At 39.1% G+C, this 20,641-nt stretch overlaps 1 protein-coding gene across 6 annotated transcripts in view; it reads left to right on the top strand.

The window, feature by feature from the left end:
- The window catches only part of PRKD3 (protein kinase D3), an 85,946-nt gene that overhangs the window by 38,245 nt on the left and 27,060 nt on the right, over nucleotides 1-20,641 (top strand). For 5 of the 6 annotated variants that reach the window (XM_089529769.1, XM_089529770.1, XM_089529767.1 and 2 more), the window contains 7 exons: nucleotides 1,447-1,585; nucleotides 2,618-2,749; nucleotides 5,099-5,256; nucleotides 6,286-6,475; nucleotides 10,344-10,421; nucleotides 14,493-14,682; nucleotides 19,449-19,572. In XM_089529769.1, coding sequence (XP_089385895.1) covers nucleotides 1,447-1,585; nucleotides 2,618-2,749; nucleotides 5,099-5,256; nucleotides 6,286-6,475; nucleotides 10,344-10,421; nucleotides 14,493-14,682; nucleotides 19,449-19,572 — 1,011 coding nt within the window. Of the gene's footprint in view, nucleotides 1-663; nucleotides 690-1,446; nucleotides 1,586-2,617; nucleotides 2,750-5,098; nucleotides 5,257-6,285; nucleotides 6,476-10,343; nucleotides 10,422-14,492; nucleotides 14,683-19,448; nucleotides 19,573-20,641 lie in introns of those variants that run through there. The other variant, XM_089529772.1, reaches the window with a different exon arrangement.

Here is a 20,641-nt window from a genome sequence, read left to right as displayed (position 1 = left end):
ACTGAAGAAAAGAATAATAATCTCTAGAACATTGAAAAATGTTAGCAAGGGGATGGGGAATCAATTTTAACATCTCTGTGATATATCTTATATTGGTAGTGAAGAATAATTAATAAATTTGATGTTGCTTTTGTTTTCCTTTCGCCTTGGGACTAAATCTGTTTGCCAATAAGTAGACTGAAATGTCCAATATCTTATTGGATTAGAGGACTGTTTAGACTCACAGGCTACCAAGTATGAATGCAAGAATTATGCAGTCTTCTATTTGGACTCCAAAGGACCAAATGTTTGTATTGTTGTGGTTTATTAATGTATTTAGCTTTACGAGGGTAGTGTTTGAATAATTGTGGTTCCAATTAAATTAACTTTTATTTTTTGGATCCACTTGAAAATTGGAGAAAATGATGCAGATGTCTTATTAATAGCTTTCTTTGCCAAAACTCATTTACAGAAATGGCCAGAAATGTGTGTGTGCATTTTGTAATGCAGAAAGGGTCATGAGTTAATCAGGAGTTCATACATTTTTCTCTTTTAGGTTTCACATTTTCAACATACAGTCATATATCTAGTTTCTGCCAGTTTATTTATGCAAATATGAAAGTGCAATGTGATGATTGGTCCCAGTTTATGGATCAATTTTAGCACTCTGTGTCTTTTTTCTATGGATCCTACCCCATTCACATTAAGAGGTAATATATTCAGACTCTCTAAATCTGCCATCAGTAGTATGGAATGAGATATTAAAAAAATGCATCATCAATGTGTGTAATAGAAAAGAATAGCAAATAATAAAACATGGAGACTGCATTGTGAAAATAATTTCTTGCCCATTTCGGCCCCACACCCAAACATTATCCATTCATATTCCCTTCTGACCCCGAACTATCTTCCCACACCCCAACATTTGGCATGGCATATATTATACCAGCATAAACTAAATGTGACAACATTTGTTGTTGTTGTTGTATTGAGTATTTTTGCTGTTTGACAATAACCATGTGGGGCTTATATATGTACCAAGGTCCAGTTGCTACATCTTTCATCTGCAAAGATGTCAATATGTGTATTAATTGGTTTATTACATTATTCATTAGTGTGGTTGGGTAGTGTGACCTTTAAGTATGAGATAGAGAAAACAAACAATAAGGCAGCTGGAAACAGATCTTGTTTAAACTGAGTAGTTTTAAAATTAGTGTTTGTGTAAATTGATTGCAAATGTGTGTATGAACAAAATATATGAAATTTTGTTGTTTATCAGTGCTACAATCCATTAGGACCATTGGAAAAACAGCGCAGAATTATTTAAACACGATAGATTTAGGTAAATTTTGTGCTAGGTATTTATATTTGTGTTTATCAATACTAACTTCCTTCTTGTTGTAGATATTAACAAATGATAGCATTTTTTAATGTAGACTCTGCTTTTTTGTTGTTGTTTGTTTACAGTTTCCAGAGTGTGGGTTTTTCGGCATGTATGACAAGATTCTCCTATTCCGCCATGATCTGAACTCAGAAAATATTTTACAGCGGATTACATCAGCTGAAGAGATACGTGAAGGTGATCTCATTGAGGTTGTCCTCTCTGGTAAGAATATTAGATTTTCTATTGGGACACTTACTAACCAGACATGAGGTCCTGGGTAGATAAAGCCACAATATCATTTCACTGAACTAATTTAACTTTGTCAGATCAATAATAATTTATTAAAGGCTACTTAACAAAAGCTGATGAAATTTAATGTTTAAATAACAGTTTCATTTTTATTATCTTAATGTTATAACATTAGTAATAGTTAGTTCTCATTTGCCAGGGCTATATTCAATAAGTAATTTTATCAGTGCAAATAATAGTGCGCTCATGAAAATGACTATCTAGACTGTTGAGAAGGGGGAAATCCATTTCATATTATTAAAATATTTATATCCTGCACTTTCTTGTGAGATCTCAGTGCAGCAAACAATATACAGTAAACAGTTTGAACAGTTCTAGATAAAAACAAAACAATAGGATACAACCATATTAAATAAATCATCAGGTTAAAACAGTAGAGAAGGATAAAACAATTAAAACCCTGTAAAGGTATATTTTAAAAAGTAATAAGTCCCAAAGTCAGATTTTAACTTGGTAGCTAAAGAAATTAATGTTGGCAGCAACCAGCCCTCCAAGGAGAGGGCATTCCATGAACAGGGTCTCACAGCAGAGGAGGCCATCTCCAATGCCCCTGCATTTCCACTTGTGCAACTTGTAGTACAACTTGTAGAAGTGGTGGTGTGCCTAAGGCCACAAGAAAAAAATACACTCCTGCATCTGCAGCTGGACAAACCAACAACACTCTGGTAGTCTGGTTTTTTTCATCCCTTAATGTTGTGTTGGATTTAGGCTGCTTGGGTTTCCACGGTTTGGAAAATGTGGAATTTTGCCCATCTTTAAAAAACAACTGTTAATATTGCATTCAGATGTATGTTTTATAATGCAAGTTTATTAGAACATTTGAGCATATCTGTTTTGTTTGCTACATTGTCACTTCTATTAAAACTTTTTTTAGTCATTAATTACTAATATTGCAATAAAAGTGTAGTGCTCATTCTTTTTTTTAATAACTTATCTTTTTCAAAGCTTTGGCTACGGTTGAAGACTTCCAGATTCGTCCTCATATGCTATATGTGCATTCTTACAAGGCCCCAACTTTTTGTGACTATTGTGGAGAGATGCTTTGGGGCTTGGTACGGCAAGGGTTGAAATGTGAAGGTAAGCTGGCCTGTGACAAGTATGACATGGTCTGTATTAAAGTCTGTAGAGGTCAGTATATATTTACAGGGCTGGAACAGATGGGCACAAAATAGTGGCCCGAGTCAGTTCTGGCCACGGGTCGGGACTCTGCCGATCGCATATCCTGCTCCCAAAGTGGGCTGTGGCCACAGGACCCAACCTGCGCTGCCAGAAGCTGGATTATCTGAGCTCTTTTTTGGCTAGTCCAAAGGACTGGAACGTGGCTTCGGCATGGTTTTGGGCTGCTTTGGAGGCATGCCTCATTTGAATGCCATGCCTCCAAAGTGGCTGGAAGCCACTTCATTTGGTCTGTCTGTTCCGGGCCACAGTTATGTGGTCTAGGAACTTTATTTGGCATAAAGAATATAATGGGTGCAACTCACACAAGAAGAGAATTTTTAACTTTTGACCAAACAATAATTTAACACCACATGCACACACTCTTTGGGGCAAGCAACATCTGTTTGTTTTATAGGAATGATGAGACACAAGTGGCCCAATTCTTACTAAGGCAGGAGTGGCAATTGTGTGGCCCTCCGCAATTTTTTAAGGTTGTAGCTCCCATCAGTCCTGGCTATTATAGCCAGTAGTAAGAAATGCTTGAGTTCTAATTCAACAACAAGTGGAGGATGGCAGTATGTAATTTACAGCTCAGAAATATTGCTTTATGATGAGCATGGGCAATACCAGTGCAACATAATACACTATAATATGGTTTGTTGTTTGCAGCTGTGTGACTTCAAGTAATTTCTGACTGATGGCAATCCTAAGGCGAATTTATCATGGGATTTTCTTGGCAAGATTTGGTTAGAAGGGGTTGTCTTTGTCTTCCTCTGGCTTGGGTCCAGCTTACTTGAAGGAACGCTTCCTCCCACATAATCCTTCCCGCACGCTCAGGTCCTCCAGGAGGAACTTACTGCAGTCAGGAAAAACTAGACTGGTGGTGACTTCCCAGAGGGCCTTTTCAGCTGCCACTCCAAAAATCTGGAATGACCTACCGGAGAAGGTTCATCAGATCATTCATCAGATCACACAGCCACCTCGATTGCTTTTGTAGAGAGGCGGGATACAAATAAATTTTATTATTAATTTAATATCACATCTCTTGATGCTTTTTAAAAGGCAATTAAAAACGACCCTCTTCTGGCAGGCCTTTCCAGACTAACCTCTCCTAAAACAGAATCAATCGCCCACGTTAATCAGCACCCCCTTGTTATTGCCCATTATTATCATATTGCTGTCACTTCTTGCCTATCTGTTTTAACTGATGTTATTCCAGTTAAATGTTTTTATTGTTATTATTTAGTATTGATAGGAGGGAGGGTAGAAGGGTGGGGGTTTTCGGGGACTGTTTCCTTATTTTTGATCCTCAAATGGGAGAGGCGGGATACAAATAAATATTCTATTATTATTATTATTATTATTATTATTATTATTCCTCTGAGTCTGAGAGAATGTGGCTTGTCCAAGGTTTTGCCCATCTTTAAAAAATAACTTTTAGCATTGCATTCAGATGTATGCTTTATGATGCCAGTTTATTAGTACATTTGAGCATTTCTGCTATGTTTGCTACACTGTCACATCTATTAAAACTTATTTTAGTCAGTAATTACTAATATTGTTACACTGTCACGTCTGTTGCTTTTCATGGCCAAGCAGGGATTCTAATCTTGGTCTCCAGAGTCATAGTTCCAGTACTCAAACTATTACACCATATTGGCTCTGCCCACATTTAAATATTTTGGGTTGTGGTATGAATTAGTGAAAATTTTCATTTCATTGCTTCAGCTTTTTATAGCTTCTGAAGAAAATCCCAAATGGGGATCCCTTTCCATGTGGCTTTTATTCATTTGGCTGTAGTGCCTTCCTCAGCCAGTAGGCTGTTGTCCAGGTATTAGTAACTAAACACTTCTTGCCCATTGGCTTTTGCTCAATGCCTGTGGTTCCGGCAGAGCCAAGAGTACATTATTTAGATACTCTGCCAGGGGGAGAATGAGCTGAAGAAGATCAGCAGCAACATGAATTGCATAACAGGCCCTGTTGTCAGGCTTTAGTCAGGGTGAAGCAGGGTCAGAAAATCAAATATTGAAGCCAAAAAATCCATCTAATGCAGAGATCTGCTACTAATGAGTCGATCATTGCAGTGATTTAGACAGTGATTCAAATTTAAATTATAAGCTTTAGCTTCACCATGTTTTTGGCTTGTTTTGTATTTCCTGCAAATGTACCTTTTAAAAAAGCTATCACAAATTTTGTTTAAATGTGTAACATCATTAGTACAGTGTTTTTCTATCTACTTTTATCCATCCCCAATCCTAATTTCATTAGGATGTGGATTAAATTACCACAAGCGATGTGCCTTCAAGATTCCAAACAACTGTAGTGGAGTAAGGAAGAGGCGTTTATCCAATGTGTCTTTACCAGGAGCTGCACTTTCAGTACCAAGATCAATACAAACTGAATGCACAGCGACAACTGCAGAAGAGGTATTGAATCTCCCCTTGGAGGAAAAAAATATGTAAACTGGATAATCTACAGCCCTGAAATAAAGAATGTACTTTTAATATTTGTAATTCTATTAATATGTGAGGCACCAAGAATTCCTTATATTTATTTAAATGTAATTTGAGCTGGTGAATCCCTGCTGTGAAGCAGCCTTATCACCAACTTTCCATCCCAGACCTTTGCCCCTGAACATTTTTCTAAAACTTTTTAATTACACTTCAATAAAAATAAGAAAACCTGGTGTATAAAAATAATTGGAACATGGGAAGTAATAACAAGAGTGCTTTTGTTCACTTACAGAGATGGTAGATCTACAGAAAAGCCTGATAAGGCCCACACTCACCTGTAAGTGGTAGAATCCCTTTTGGGATAGATAGATGCAGCTGACCATTTTTTAAATAACTTCTAAAGTATGATTCCTATGTCTCATTGCACAAATTTACTTTCTGGTGAAGCAGCATTAAATGATACACTTTCCCCCTCAAAAAACTTGTGTGCATATGGATGTGTGTTGGTTTTGGATTTAGTTTTTTGCAGGGGGCGGTGATGTGGTGGCTCAGTAGTTGAGATGTTGTTTCTGACAATCACAAGGTCATCAGATTGGCTGTTCCAGATGCAAGTGCTGTGTGACATAGTGAGCTCCTGTCACTAGTCCACCTTCTGCCAACCTAGCAGTTTGAAAGCATGCAAATGCAAATAGATAAATAGGTACCACTTTGGTGGGAAGGTAATAGCATTCCATGCAGTCATGCTGGCTACATGACCATGGAAATCATCTTTGACAATGCTGGCTCCATTGGCTTAGTAATGGAGATGAGCAGCACAGTCGGACACGACTAGACAATCATGTCAAAGGGGAAACCTTTACCTTTTAATTTTTGTGCATTTACAATAAAAATAAAAATAAATTATTTACAACAAAGGGTTGATTTCATACTTAATAGAGCTGATGAACTAAATTTTCATTATCTTCACAAGTTGAAGCCTGGCATGTCTGGTTTTCTTTTCAGCGATGTCATCCAGAGCCGAGTAAAAGAATTCCTTCCTGGAGTGGGCGCCCAATATGGATGGAGAAGATGGTGCTTTGCCGGGTGAAGGTTCCACATACTTTTGCTGTTCATTCTTATGGTCGACCCACCATTTGCCAGTACTGCAAACGGTTACTCAAGGGCCTTTTTCGCCAAGGAATGCAATGCAAAGGTAGGAGTTTCATTTTTGACAGTGGAAGCGTTAATATAATTAAGGCTGTATTCACCACCACAAAACCAGAGTTCTTATTGTTGTTGTGTGCCTTCAAGTTGTTTCTGAATTATAGCAACCCTAAGGCAATTCTATCACAGGAGTTTCTCGGGCTGAGAGTATGTGACTCACCGAGGGACACCCAGTGAATTTCCATGGCTGAGTGTGCAATTGAACCCTGATCTCCAGTTGTAGTGCAATGCTTAAACCAATTGCATCATGGGGATGGTTGGGGGTGGGAGCTATGGACCATATCAGTTGACACCCCAGAGAAGTCCTCCTCCCCTTTTGGTGCAGTAGGGGTGAACACACACTCTTCCTGGCTGCTCCATCACTGGGCTTTCTCCCTGGGGAAGAAGCCTGGCAACAGAACAGCAGGAGGAGCAAACGTGCGCCCTTCCTTGGTGACATCCTCCACACCGGGTAACACCACAGCTAGTGGTACTACTGGCTCAAACACAATGCTGGCTGTCAAAAGTTTCAGTTATAGTTGCTTAAAAAACAAGGATAGAGAGCTTTGAATTATTTGACTCTGACATGATTGGATGGTTGTTTTTTGTTTTTAGTGTTCTAAAAATGTACAAACAGGCCTTTTAAAAGTTCTGCATACACGGAGAATCCCTTGAATGGCCAGAAACCTGTAGCTTAAATATTAATAACTATGTTTCTCTGCTTTTTGAAGCCATGGGTCTCCTGTATATCATGTGTACAGTGTGCCCATGTCATACGCGGGAGCCCTATATGAAGCTTTCAGCTTATGCTGAATGCCGTGCAACAAACAGTTAATAGTGTGTGTGTGGGCCGCTGTGCCTGAGCCTGGTTAGTTTCAGTGGGGATCAAGCATACATGGAATTTGCCTTACGTGCAGGGTCCCCCCGGAACGAATACCCCACATAAGACAAGGGAACACTGTATTAATACATGCAAATGTGATCTGTATTGAGAATATTCCTACTCAGGATTCTAGCCAAGCATACCCTTTTCTAAGATGCTCCAGTCTGTCCACCTTGCTTCCAGTTTTCTGACCCACCCTGCTCAAAGTCAGTTGGCATTCCATCCCCATACAGTACAGCTGGCCCTCCATATCCATGGATTTCTCATCCACAGATTCAAGCATTCATGGCTTGAAAATATTTTAAAAAATATAAATTCCAATAAGCAAACCTTGATTTTGCCATTTTATATATGGGACACCAGTTGACTATGCCATTGCATTTAATGGGACTTGAGTATCCACAGATTTTAGTATCTACGGGGGGTCCTGGAACCAAACCCAGCCAATACCAAGGGCCTACTGTATTCTTAGCCCTCATGTTCCTGGGTACTTCCTTTTAGTCCCTGCCCCCCACTAAAATGTTGCTACACTTTCCCCCACAGAACCTTGGAACTCTTGAAACTGATACCTGTCCTCTTGTGCATGGGTCCATAATTTTGGCTGGCATGTTCATTTGTTTTTCCAAGCTTCAGATTCAATCTGTGGTTCAACAAAGTGGCATAGTTCTGTTGCCTGGGAACAATTACTTGCTTGGCTTATACTTTATTCTCCCTTGCCAGGGTTTTGCCTCTGTATTTAGCACTTGTTATGGAGGAGTCTTGTCTCTCTATGTGAAGTGTTTGGTACTTGAAGACACTGAATAAATATTGCTATAAATATTATTAGTGTTGTTTTCAGAAGTCTGATATCAAAAGGTAGACTTCAGGAAAGTAATGAAATATGCGGGATAATGCACACAAGTATTAACCAGATTTAGATGTGTATAAGAGGGCTGACTGAAGTAGATTACTCAGTTGCACTACCCCCATGGCAACCCATCCATCTCCATGAAAATGATATATGTAAAGTTGGGCAACTGGAAGCTGCTTAGGGAACTGTCCTGGGACAAGAGTGGCATATATAGTAAATAAAGGAAACAAACAAACAAACAAAACCTGTGAAACATTTTTCTCTAGAGCACAGCAATGGCCAGATATGAAAGTTTATTTGTTCAGATAACAGGGTTGACATATTTACTGGAAGAAGGCTTTTACTCTGTAAAATATTTTTATATCTCCAGGTTCATGTATTTTTTAAAAAGATTGATATAAAAGCAGCATAATCAGATGGCAGTTCCATAGCCAGCCGATTTTGCAGAACACTAATACTAACATTTTAAGAAAATCCAACATTGTGCAATGTAATATTAATGGATTAAATTGAGTGGCCCTGACATGAATGGAAGTTTTTCTCGAAGGGACTGAGATCCAGTGGAGGGTCCTGATAAGGAAAGTATTTAAAATAATATCCCTGCTTCTGCTGACTTACACCACCTTCTGGAGTGTTCCTCAGTCTTCCAGACTAGCTTGTCAGAAGAGCAGTTCTCTTGCAGGAGTGCTGGATCAAATCTTTTATATTTTTAATATTGATCTGCTACATGTATATATCCTAGATCCATATTTTATTATATTTGAATGCAGTCAGAATGGTACAGTGGCCAAACTAGACATATAAATGAGTCTTGAATAATTTTACTGGTGTCCTGAGGTGCCTGGAAAAGTTACTTTTTAGGCAACAGTTTCCTGCATGGCTGTGGTGTTGAGAGATTTTGGGAGCTGTGGGCAAAAATAAAAAAAATAAAAAACTTTTCTGATTGCATGTGTATGTTGAGGAAACATGGACATGCCTGCATGCAGTTCCTTTTTTTCTGTGACTCATTAAAAGATGCACGGCTGGGCCATAAGATGGGGAAACTTCGGTACTGAAGATAGTGGATTCAAGAATATTTGAGCCCAGTATATGTTCTTCCTTCCTTCTTTCTGTCCTGTGTAAAACTCATCTTCTTGTTAATATAATCATGTTGGAGTACATGGATATACCTCAGTAAACAAAGCCTCTGATGGTGAAGCTCCTATTTACAGAGGCTTTTTACACCCAGGCTGCCTTTTATTTCTCTTCCCTTCTAGGTAGAAGGTTTTTTTCAGCAGCATCACCATTGGGCAGATAGTGAAGGAGAAACACAGATTTTTGGTGCTAGTTTTCAGGAGCCTGTCTGCAGTAAATAGTGCAGTAAATGAAACCTGAACTGACAAAGAATGGAATTCCAATCTAGCCAATTCTACTGTGCATGTGTGAACAGCAAAACAGAGAAAAAGAGAGAGCAGATAAACCTGTCTAACCAGCTCTTTCCCACATGTTAAAAAAAACAGATCTATAAGTTTTTTCCACCAAAATGGAAGCATAAAAAACCAGGAGCTTGTGAAAGAGAACACCACCCCTGGATGCAGTTTTGGGAGAAGTTTTGCTTACTTAAAGCTTAATTGACGTTGTTGTTACAGTTCACATGTGCATGTATTGCTAAAATTTGAAGAAAAAGTTTGCTGAAACATGTTTAATTGCTCTTCATCTTTGTGATGTAGGAACCTGTTCCTTATCTAACCATGTTGTTTGTGCCTCTGGTACCAAATTTTGTGTTAAGAAAGTAATGGCTGGGAACACATCTACTTTTTAAACTGGCATACTTCTGTTATGTCAGGATCAGTACTTACTAGGGTTAGGAAAGAGATTTCAAATTCTATTTAAAACCTAACCCTGCTTAGTACTGTCATAAAAGTAATACTGCACCAAAGTTGTGGAACCTCTGGCCACCCATAGGATGATGGACCCAAATTCCTATCATCTCCAGTCCAGCTGACCAGTGGTGAAGGATGACTGGGGAAGTGGTTCATCAGTGTCTGGGAAGCTAAAGTTTCCCCAGCTCTATACTATGTTATGTCTTACAGTACAGTATGTTTAAAATTGGAGAGAACATGAGAATCCAAAAATTTAACATTATATTTTTTCCCCTCGCTTTAGATTGCAGATTTAACTGTCACAAACGTTGTGCTTCTAAAGTTCCTAAAGATTGTCTTGGAGAAGTAGTGTTTAATGGAGGTAAGAATAAAAGTGAATAGAAATTGAAAGAATCCCTAGGAAGATAACAAAACTAACAACTTTTCCTTTTGTCAACTCTGGAACTTTCAGCATGAAATATTACTTTGTAGTGTATAGTATATAGCAACGAAAAATACTTGAGGAGTAAAGTACTTGGAAGAAAAGCTATTTTTAAAAATACATATTTTGAAAATTAATTTTATTTAGAAGTTAAGAATTGAAAGATTTTTCTACAAAAATCCTTGCTATCTTTTTCTGAAATTAGCGGTTTGGCCCATTTCCCCCTCCATTACCCTGCTATGAGCCTTGCTCCCTAATCTGTCTTCCCCCCCATGGTGAATCACAAACGCAGATAGTTTGAGAGGGGAATCTGCCATTTCACTATTATTCTTTCTCCACTATCGCAAGGCCTGTTATAGACAAAAATGTGTTTCTTGAAAACAGGACTGTCTCAGTTGTTGCTGTGTGCTTTAGGTCATTTCTGACTTATGACAACTCTAAGGTGAACCTAGACAATGAGGACATAGAAATAGTGAAAGAGTTTTTATATCTTGGATCAAACATTGATCAGAACAGGGACTGCAATCAAGAAATCAGAAGGAGACTAAGAATAGTGAGAGCAGCTATGAAAGAACCTGAAAACCTCCTAAAGAGCAAAGATATACAGATAAGGAAAGTTAGAATTGTACAAGCAATAGTGTTCCCTATTCCCATGTATGGGTGCGAGAGCTAGAAAGTTAAGAAAATGGACAAAAAGAGAATAAATTCATTTGAGATATGATGCTGGAGAAGAGTCTTGAGGATACCATTGACAGCAAAAAGAACAAATAAATGGGTCCTAGAACAAATCAAGCCCAAAATTTCCCTGGAGGCAAAGATGACTAAACTGAGGCTGCCATACTTTGGCCACATCATGAGAAGGCATGAATCATTAGAAAAGACAGCAATGTTAGGAGAAGTGGAGGGAAGTGGAAAGAAAGGAAGAACACATGTTAGACGCATGGACTCAAGGAGGTCACCGGTATGAATCTGCAAGAACTTAGAAGAATAGTGGAGGACAAGGGAGTCTTGAGGATGTATCATCTACAGGGTTGCCATGAGTCGATATCAACTTGAGGGTGGTTAACAGCAGCAACAACAAGGCGAACTTGCCATGAGGTTTTCTTGGCCTTTGCCTTGTTCTGAGGCTGAGAGAGTATAACGTGCCCAAGGTCACCCAGTGAGTTTCATGACTGAATGGTGACTTGAATCCTGGTCTCCAGAGTCATGGTCCAGTGCTCAAACCACTACAGCACACTGGCTTTTGGACTGTCTTTAGTGGGTTTTTTAAAAACAGCAATCCATGATTTATTGGGGAGTTGGTTTATGGGCTTTCAGTGAAGCGGAATTATGAGGCACCATAGTTTGGCATGATAGATCTGACTTCTTCCTAGAATTCCACATGGTTTGTATGGGCTTCAGAAAGAGTGGGCAATGCTAGCTGAAAGGATTACAGTCCTTGGCTGCTAGGCAGGAGTGCGGAAGCCCTTGGGGGCGCTATATATTAAGGCTCCTGATCTCTCCATCTTCATTTGTCTTTTACAGTTCAATTCCCCCTCCCTTTCCATTGTTGCTGTGGAATTTATATGCTGCCATATGCTTGATTACTGATTTTATTACAGTTGGTTGGGGTGGTTTGTCATGGGATCCGGATCTGGGAGGAAGGTGACAGTGTGGTACTACTACTACCCAGCAGAATGATAGAGGGGTCTTCCTATAGGATCCTGGACAAAAGGTTGCATCCTGTTCAGGGGGTGTTTGGTCTTGCCCTGCTCCCAGGTGTCAGAGGGACCAGCAGTGTTGTCTGACCTTGTGGAATCCCATATCTGTTATTCCAGAATAATGTTCATTGACTGGGCTGGGTATCTTGGGTCATAGACTGATAAGTAGGGTGGTAAATGCCTGGATCTAATCCAGACCTATGCCGGTGCCAAGCTTATTAGCAACTGTAACCAGTAGAAGTTGCAGTCTGTTTCTTTCACCAAAATTGTCTGCGTTTTTTTTTAAGTTGAGAAAGGTTTGTCACTAAGCATGTCATGCTTTTTAAAAACAGGAAGTGGCTGGGGTGGGAATGGGGACAACATTTAAATGGCAGTTTAGATGGCTTCTGGAATTGCAGTTAGACTTCATGGGGCAAAGTTTTCTTGTTTTTGACTAGGGGAATTAGAAGCGTTTCAAGGGCCCCTGTGGGACTAAGTTCATGCATGGACCATACTTCACCCACTCTTGCATTAAACAAAGAAAATAAAACCATGTATATGCACATGTGCCTGTTGCTGTGTCCTGGAAATCACCTGAGCAATCACTCCTATTTGAATAAGTTCGTTATTTAAACATTCTGGCCTTCCCTCCTCATTAACCACTGGCAAATGTTTTTGTTGGAGCATGGTATTATCCATCATTGCAAAACAGGCTCTTTTGTAATTTATGGAATTGGACACCTAGCCAAAGCTTAGAAAGTTACTTTTCAAAAGTAATTGGCTGCTATTACTGGGCCCACCCCAAAAAAGTTTAAGGTTTTTAAAAAGTAATTCGTTATTTTATTATTGACAATAACTATAATAGTTAAATCTAGATATCTTAAAAATCAGCATGCCAGCTAACATGTGGTGGAAGGGAAGATCCCTGTAACTGGAACAGTAACTTTATAATCTGTCTTTTAAGATAACTAGAAATAACTATTTTAGGCCTGAAACAGACAGGCCCAAAGAAGCAGTGTGAGCCTGCACCGGTGCCATTCGCGCCAGGACCATGGCAACCGGACATATCCAGTCTCATTCTCGGCCACCACCACAGTCCTGAACCAGGGCAGCTGGAAGGAGTGGATTCTATCCACTTCTCCTTGGCCCATTTTTTTTTTGTTGGCACAACTTCAGGCCGTGCTCAGACATGCATTGTGTAAAAGGCATACCCCCAACGCGTCCTGAAGCCGCATCATTTTGCCCGTGTGTTTCAGGCCTCAGATCATAACAAAGTAATGAGTTGGTTTTAAAAATATAACAGAAAACTAGGTGGGGGGTGGATCCAGCAATAGTAGCCAATTCTTTTTAAAATGTATCTCTCTAAGCTTTGGCTAGGTGCTCAAGTCCATAAACAGAATTGCAGCTGTACAGTGAAAGAAATGACATTACGGCTTATTACATTCCAATTGTAATGATATATTACATTACAGTTATAATGTTACTTAATTATTGTTTAGTTATTGATAAATGGAATTGTAATTTTTTGTTTGTGTACTGGTTACTTTCCAAATTTGTTCTCCTAATCCTGACATTGAATTAATACTGTACTTTATGTACAGTAGGATTACTTCTTCATTTAATACCTCTACTATGATCACTAGCATGAATCAGGAATTACCTTTCTTGTTTTTTTTCCCCACACGGGGGCCTTGAGCAGAATCTTTGCTAAAGCAGATAGAGTAAAATGTTGTAAGACATAGTAGTGTGATCAAATTCCTTTCCTCTAGTTTTGTTCCAAAGCTGTCTAGGTGGTTTTGAAAATACACAAAAAGATTAGACTATTCTTCCTCTGTGTGAGTGTGTTGGGGAGATGGCACATTGTGGCTGCTTCTTCTTGGGTGTCCTGTTGGGTTGGAAACTGTGGAAACTAATTTGCCTTAGTAATTAACCCAGGTGTAAAGAGTGTTCAGTTCTCAGATTCCCATTCTGTCCACACCCTTTCCTGGAAAGACCTGGTCATTATGTTCTTTCATCAGAGGACAGAGAGTTAGCTGGCACAGGAGGTGGAAGAATTATGCTTATGCCAACTTTCCACTGAGAGAGATTTGCCTTGTGTCAGGATGTACCTACATAGTATGAAGTAGCCTTAGCAAAACAAAAAGTATAGCTGAAATGTTTCTGCATATTCTTCTGTCTTGGCGAATTTCTGTAATCTTTCTATGCATAGATTGAGTACTTAATTCATGTTGACAGCAATTTGACCTCTTTCTTGTTAAGATTTTTCACTCAGATATATTGTAAAATGTGTTTGTTGTTCTGAAACAAATAGTAATCTCTTGTTTTGTTTTAGAACAAGAACTGGCTAGTCCTGGTCAAGATATTGATATGCCAATGGAAGTTGATAGCAGTGAAATGAATAGTGATGGGGGTAGAGGATTAGATGATGTGGAAGAACCCTCTCCTCCTGAAGACAAAATGTTTTTTATGGATCCAGGAGATCTAGATGGAGACAAAGATGAAGAGGCTATCAAGACCATCAGGTTTGTAAATAATAATATAATAATAATAGGATTTATTTATATCCTGCCCAAGCACTGGGAATCCGGGCGGTTTACAACAGTGGGGATAATACAAAGCAATGCCAATAAACATGAGAATAATAAAATAATATAACATAGCAATACATAGTAAATAATAATAATAATAATAATAATTTCATAACAGTTCAATAATGACAAAGGATAACAAAAAAGATTACATTCAGGTCAATAATTATCAAAAGGAAATCCCATTTCCAACCCTTCATTCAAAGATTAACAAAGCAAATGCCAATAAACAATGAAATAATAAAACAAATACATAATAGAAAGTTACAAGGTTACAGTTAAGAAGTCACAATTAAAAGATTACAATCTAAAAAGTAGGAGACTAAAAATTAGTAACAAAATAATATTCTTAGTATCACCCGAGGCTTTATGGGCCTGCGCCCACACTGAGTTGGTCCGGGGCTGGAGGGGGCCCAAAGATGTTAAAGGGCCTCCCTTGCTCGTCCTATATTCTCCTGGGAAGTCCATGCAAAGGCAAGGCATTACTCAGGGAAAGATACATTGCTTCAAGATCTATGAAGCTCCTTCTTAAAAACATGTTTCAGCGCAATTCAGTTTTCTTTTTTCATTACAGTGATTCATAAGGCACATTTTTATGCAAGTAAGAACAAATGAAAAATTAAGAGCTTAGTTAACAAAAGTGATAGATACAGAAGCAGTTAGGCTTGAACCTTTTGGAAATAAACCCTCATGCGATTCAACATGGAAATAAATTACATTATTGAAGAATGGTTAGCTATACAGATTTGTTGATGGAAAATGCTGAGCTGACCTAGATTTATAGGACTCCTGACCTTAGGCCAAACTCATTCCAGACCTAATGTGAGTCAATTGATTTAATAGAGTTACATAAAGAATCAATTTAACTCCTTCTGAATGTGTGTAAAGGTATCATTGTTGGCTTAATTACTCAAAAAAGGACATTTATATTTTCCCTTTGTGTATGTATGTGTGTGTATGTAAATTGTTTGGATTACAGCCTCTACCGATGTATAAAAAAGAAGAGAGCTCCTGAAGCTTATGGGATAAAGCACTGGACTTTAGTTGATGATCCTCAGCTCTTTATTTGTCCTTAAGAAAAGGATCCCTTGGCCTTTAGTTCTGTATGGTAAAATAAAATTATACAGATTGGTTTTCACAGGGGTATTGTGAAGATTAAAGGCCTGATTGTAAAATACTTTGTCTAATAAGAGTGTTACCTAAATTAATCTGTTGGTATATTGTACACTTCAGATCTTCTCTATGTACAAGCAGGGCTTGAACTGAACAAGTGGGAACAAGGATCTGTTTGACACTATTTTTCTTTTCTTATTTCTGTTCTTGCCTCTGGGATGTAGGAGCTGAAGTGGCACTGAGCTCCTGCCTATGGGCCACCAGACAAGATAAGGTGTATAGTTGGTGTCGTGCTTTGGAAACGAGGGATAAACATAGGAGGATTATTTTCATTTAGTATAGGACTTTCATTCTCTATCTCCAGTTTAATGTGATAGGGAGGGTGGTAAATTTATCCAGTTGGATAAACGTATTAGCTGGTGTAGGGCAGCTTTCTGTTTTATTGTTGCTATTGTTATGTGCCTTCACTTCATTTCTGACTTATGGTGACCCTAAGGCAAACCTATCACAGGGTTTTCTTGGCAAAATTGGTTCAGAGGAGATTTGCCATTGGCTTTCCCAGAGGCTGATAGAGAGTGGCTTGTCCAAGGCCCTCCAGTAGGTTTAATGGCCATGCTGGGGCTTGAGCCCTGGTCTCTAGAGCCACAGTCCAGGACTCAAACCACTACACCAAGCTGACTCCTTCTCTGCTGACAGAGACAGGCTTTACTTTTGTATCACTACTGCCTGTATAAACTGCTTGGGAAAAGTGCCTTAAACTAGTGCAGTGAAACACTATGTTAGCATGACTCACCAGCAGGATTCTAACCTATATATCCTCATTTTGTTTGGTTCAAATACATCTGAAACAATTATGGGGTTTAAAAGGATCAGATATTATTGGTATGTGAAACATTAGTGACATTAGCAGCCATGAGTTACATTGTGCATGTTGTGCATAGTGGGCACATTCCCACTATGAAATAGAGCAAATTGCTGATCGGTGTAAATGACTCCTGTTCTCATTTGAAACCGGTTCCTGTCGCAATATGATCAATTCCTGTCATGATAAAGCGAAGCAAAGGCAAAACCCCCAGTTTTTCCAGACAGTAGTTTGAAAGAGATTCTTTCTAGAATAATCGATTCTGAAGCGAGTTCAATAAGTGGGAACGACAGATCAGAATCAATTCATTCTGGAGGGGAGGGATTAATGGCAGAACAGGGTTTACCATCCCTCTTCAGTTTTTTGCAGATCCACCATTTGCCCCCCCCCCCCCCCCAGCGCTACCTTTGTACTTCTGCTGGTGCATTTTTTAAAAAAGTAAAATTTATAAGAATATTCAATTGATTGAGCAATCAATCAATTGAATATTCTATTAAATTTACTTTTTTAAAAAGCCCCATTGCCCCCCCCCCTTTCATCCTCCTGCCTCATTCCCTGGCTTCTCCCTCTGTCCTCGGCTTCCTCCTTCTGTCCCTGGCTGGCCCCTTCTCCCTCCATCCCTGGCTTCCTCCTCACCCAGAGCCAATTTGAAGTGGCACATCTAGTGGGGACAACAATCATACCCTCCCCGCCAAAAGCAATTACACTGGGGTAAGAAAAGATCTATTTTATAGTGGGAATTAGGGACCTTTTGGAATCAATTTCCAACATGGAGCGAGGACGAATTAGGAATTGGTTTAAACTGCCAGTGGGAATGGGCCCGTGAAGTGTTTTTGTGGAACGTTGTGTAAAGGCCATATCCAGCTGATGGGACAGAGGCAGGGGTCTGCATGTGGAATACCCAACCAATGTGCACGTGATCTGCAGTGGGACTCTCCTCATTTCATAGTGGGCTGAAGTCCCTGCTATGAGGTGCTCAGAAACCAAGTATAGAACATGTATGAATGTGCATTGCAGTTGTGCAGTGGGAGCCCTGGTGGCACAATGGTTAAATGCCTGTACTGCAGCCACTCACTCAAAACCATAAGGTTACGAGTTCAGTACCAGTAAAAGGGCTCAAGCTTGACTCAGGCTTGCATCCTTCTGAAGAGGTCGCTAAAATGAGTACCCAGATTGTTGGGGGCAATTAGCTTACAGTTATAAACTGCTTAGACACTGTTAGTTCAGTATGAAGCGGTACATTAATGAAGCTGTTTGTTTGTTTGTTTGTCAGCCATTCACATTTTGAAGTGCTTTCTATACACTGTGCTGCATGGCATCCAATGTAGAAATCAGGTAATGCAAAACCAACATAACCCCACTGGCATATAATACTTTTTTATGCATTGGACTGCTTTTACTGTAAAACGCCTCGATCCTAATCGGAGTAGGCGGGATATAAATAAATTATTATTATTATTATTATTATTATTATTATTATTATTATATACACTATGCTGCAGTGATCTGGATCTTGACCACAGTTAGTTGTGCTAGGATCCATTTTTGGTGTACTATCACAAACTGTAATTTAGAAGACTGTATGCTGGGACAGAAAGTGGCATTTAATGTTCATATAAACAAAGCTGTGGTCATCTTTTCTCAGCTGAGTATCTATCTTGTTTTCCTCATTATTAATATTTATCCCTGTAAATACTAAAAAAATGGATGCAGCTGGCCAGAGAGCACAAGTTCAGTACAAAGTGGCTGTTGAAAATAGATGCAGTGCATGATCAGAAAGGTTCTCTTAGGCCCTTGCTATGTGGCAGAGTAGACTAAGGCATAGCATGGGCACTTCTTACACCTGCTGCAGCAAAGTAATATGTATGTCTTGGCATCTTATGCAATGTTGCAAGGAACTTTGAGACACCCATCTTAAACTCTGTGTATGTATGTTTGTATGTATGCTTATTTACGGTCTTTGACCAAAACATCTCAGTTATAAAAACACTATCAATAAAAGCACTCTTACAGAGAACTAATAAAAACAAATTAAAACCCAAATGTGCATGTATACAGGAAGCATTACACTCCAACATAAAGGAAACATAAAAGTTATAGAAACATTATCAATAAAAGCACTCTTACAAAAACTAATAAAAACAAATTAAAACCCAAATGCACATGTAAACAGGAAGCATTCCACATAGAGGAAACATAAAAGAGGCAATATACAGCACAGAATTGAGCCATATACTCAGTAATTTGTGAACTCTGTGCAGTAGCCCCTGGGTGTGATCAAGTGCCTTCTTCTAATTCTGGGATAGGCAAGTGAATGATTTCATTTTTTGTTGTTAAAAAATCCTGCTGTTACCTGAATTCTTATTGTAGTTATAACTTACACAAGGGTGGTTTTAGTTAGAAGATTCTATTTAGAAGAAGTACAGTGCGCCCTTGCCTTATGCGGGGATCCGTTCCGGATCCCCCCTCCCCGCATAAGGCAAATAGCACATATGCTCGAGTCCCATTGGATATAATGGGGCTTGTATATGATGTGTGGCGTGGCACGCGTGCCATTGTTAGTTCTGTTGCGTGACTTTCAGCATAAGCTAAAAGCTGTGTAAGTGGACTTTACAGACAAAAGATATTCTTATTGAAACATGTATTTGTTTGGGACTATAATCTGATGTGGTGAAATATGTATGATCAGAGCCATGGAATTCTTTTTTTGTTGTTGTTTAAACAGCCCATCAACAAGCAATAATATTCCACTGATGAGAGTTGTGCAATCTGTCAAGCATACAAAGAGGAAGAGCAGTACAATGGTGAAGGAAGGATGGATGGTTCATTACACTAGCCAAGATAACCTGGTCAGTCATTCAAGGTCCCTACTTTTCTGCATAATTCTTTATATTTTAAATTCAGAGTTCACTGTGCAGTGATTTAGCAAGGTCACTTTGTGCTCAACTGGAGCCTCTAAACTACGACTGTGGAAGATAAAAAAATCCTTTTGTGCTTACTTTTGTGGCTGCTGAGGTTCACAGTCATCACTGAGGTGCTTTTATTATAAGACGGTCGCTTGCCTGCAAGTCACGTACAAGGTGTAGGCAGTGCCAAGCAATACATGGGCAGGTGGCTTAGCTCCCTCATTCTGTCACCCCAACCTTTCAGGCTAGTCTTGACCCTGTGGGACAGGGAGGGTCCTTCATTTGCCTTATATGCAGGTTGGCTCTAAATTTTGGGAAGTTGCCTCTTCCTTCTCTCTCTGAGGGAAAGCCTCTTGAATCAGCAATGTTGCAACCCCTGAGGCAGCGGAGGAGGAGGAACAGCAGCAGCAAAGACAAACTGCAGTTCTGTCATCTTCCTCCAGTGTCTTTTTGTACTTTAGGTACAGCCTAGAAAAGCTACTTTTGGAACTTGAATTCTCAGAATGCTGGCTGGGGGATTTAGAGAGTTGTGGATAGATAGATCAGTTATCTGTCTTATCTATCTATCTATCTATCAGATACCTTTTCCCCAAAACTGGGACTCAAAGACAGGTTATCAGATAAAAAGAACTACAAATAAAAATACATTTAGCTGAAAACATAGAAAAACTTAAGATTAAAATAGTATTTTGCTGTATACAGAATTAAAACATTTTAGAACATAGAATAAAGGCAAAGACTAAAAGTAGTACAGCATTCCAGGAAATGTCCTTTTCATGTAAAACTATCCATTATGAAAAGCTTGCTGGAATAAAACCGTTTTCACCTGCCCACAAAGGGACATTGAGGAAGAAGCAAGTTTGGCATCCCTAGGGAGTAAGGAAGGGATTTGGGAGCTGTCTCAGAAAATGCCCTCTCAGAAAGCTGAAACGTTTTGCAACTTCTGTCATGATGGGCTTTTGCATTTGGTTGAGACTGTGAAATAGGAGGTGGAGTCAGTGGTGTCACTAGG

The sequence above is a fragment of the Sceloporus occidentalis genome, unplaced genomic scaffold (assembly GCF_023333645.1).
Source record: "Sceloporus occidentalis isolate IW3139 unplaced genomic scaffold, rSceOcc1.0.p SCAF_6, whole genome shotgun sequence".
In the NCBI taxonomy this organism is placed as follows: domain Eukaryota; kingdom Metazoa; phylum Chordata; class Lepidosauria; order Squamata; family Phrynosomatidae; genus Sceloporus; species Sceloporus occidentalis.
Note: the sequence above shows the minus strand (reverse complement) of the source record. Positions and strands in the feature narration are given on the sequence as shown.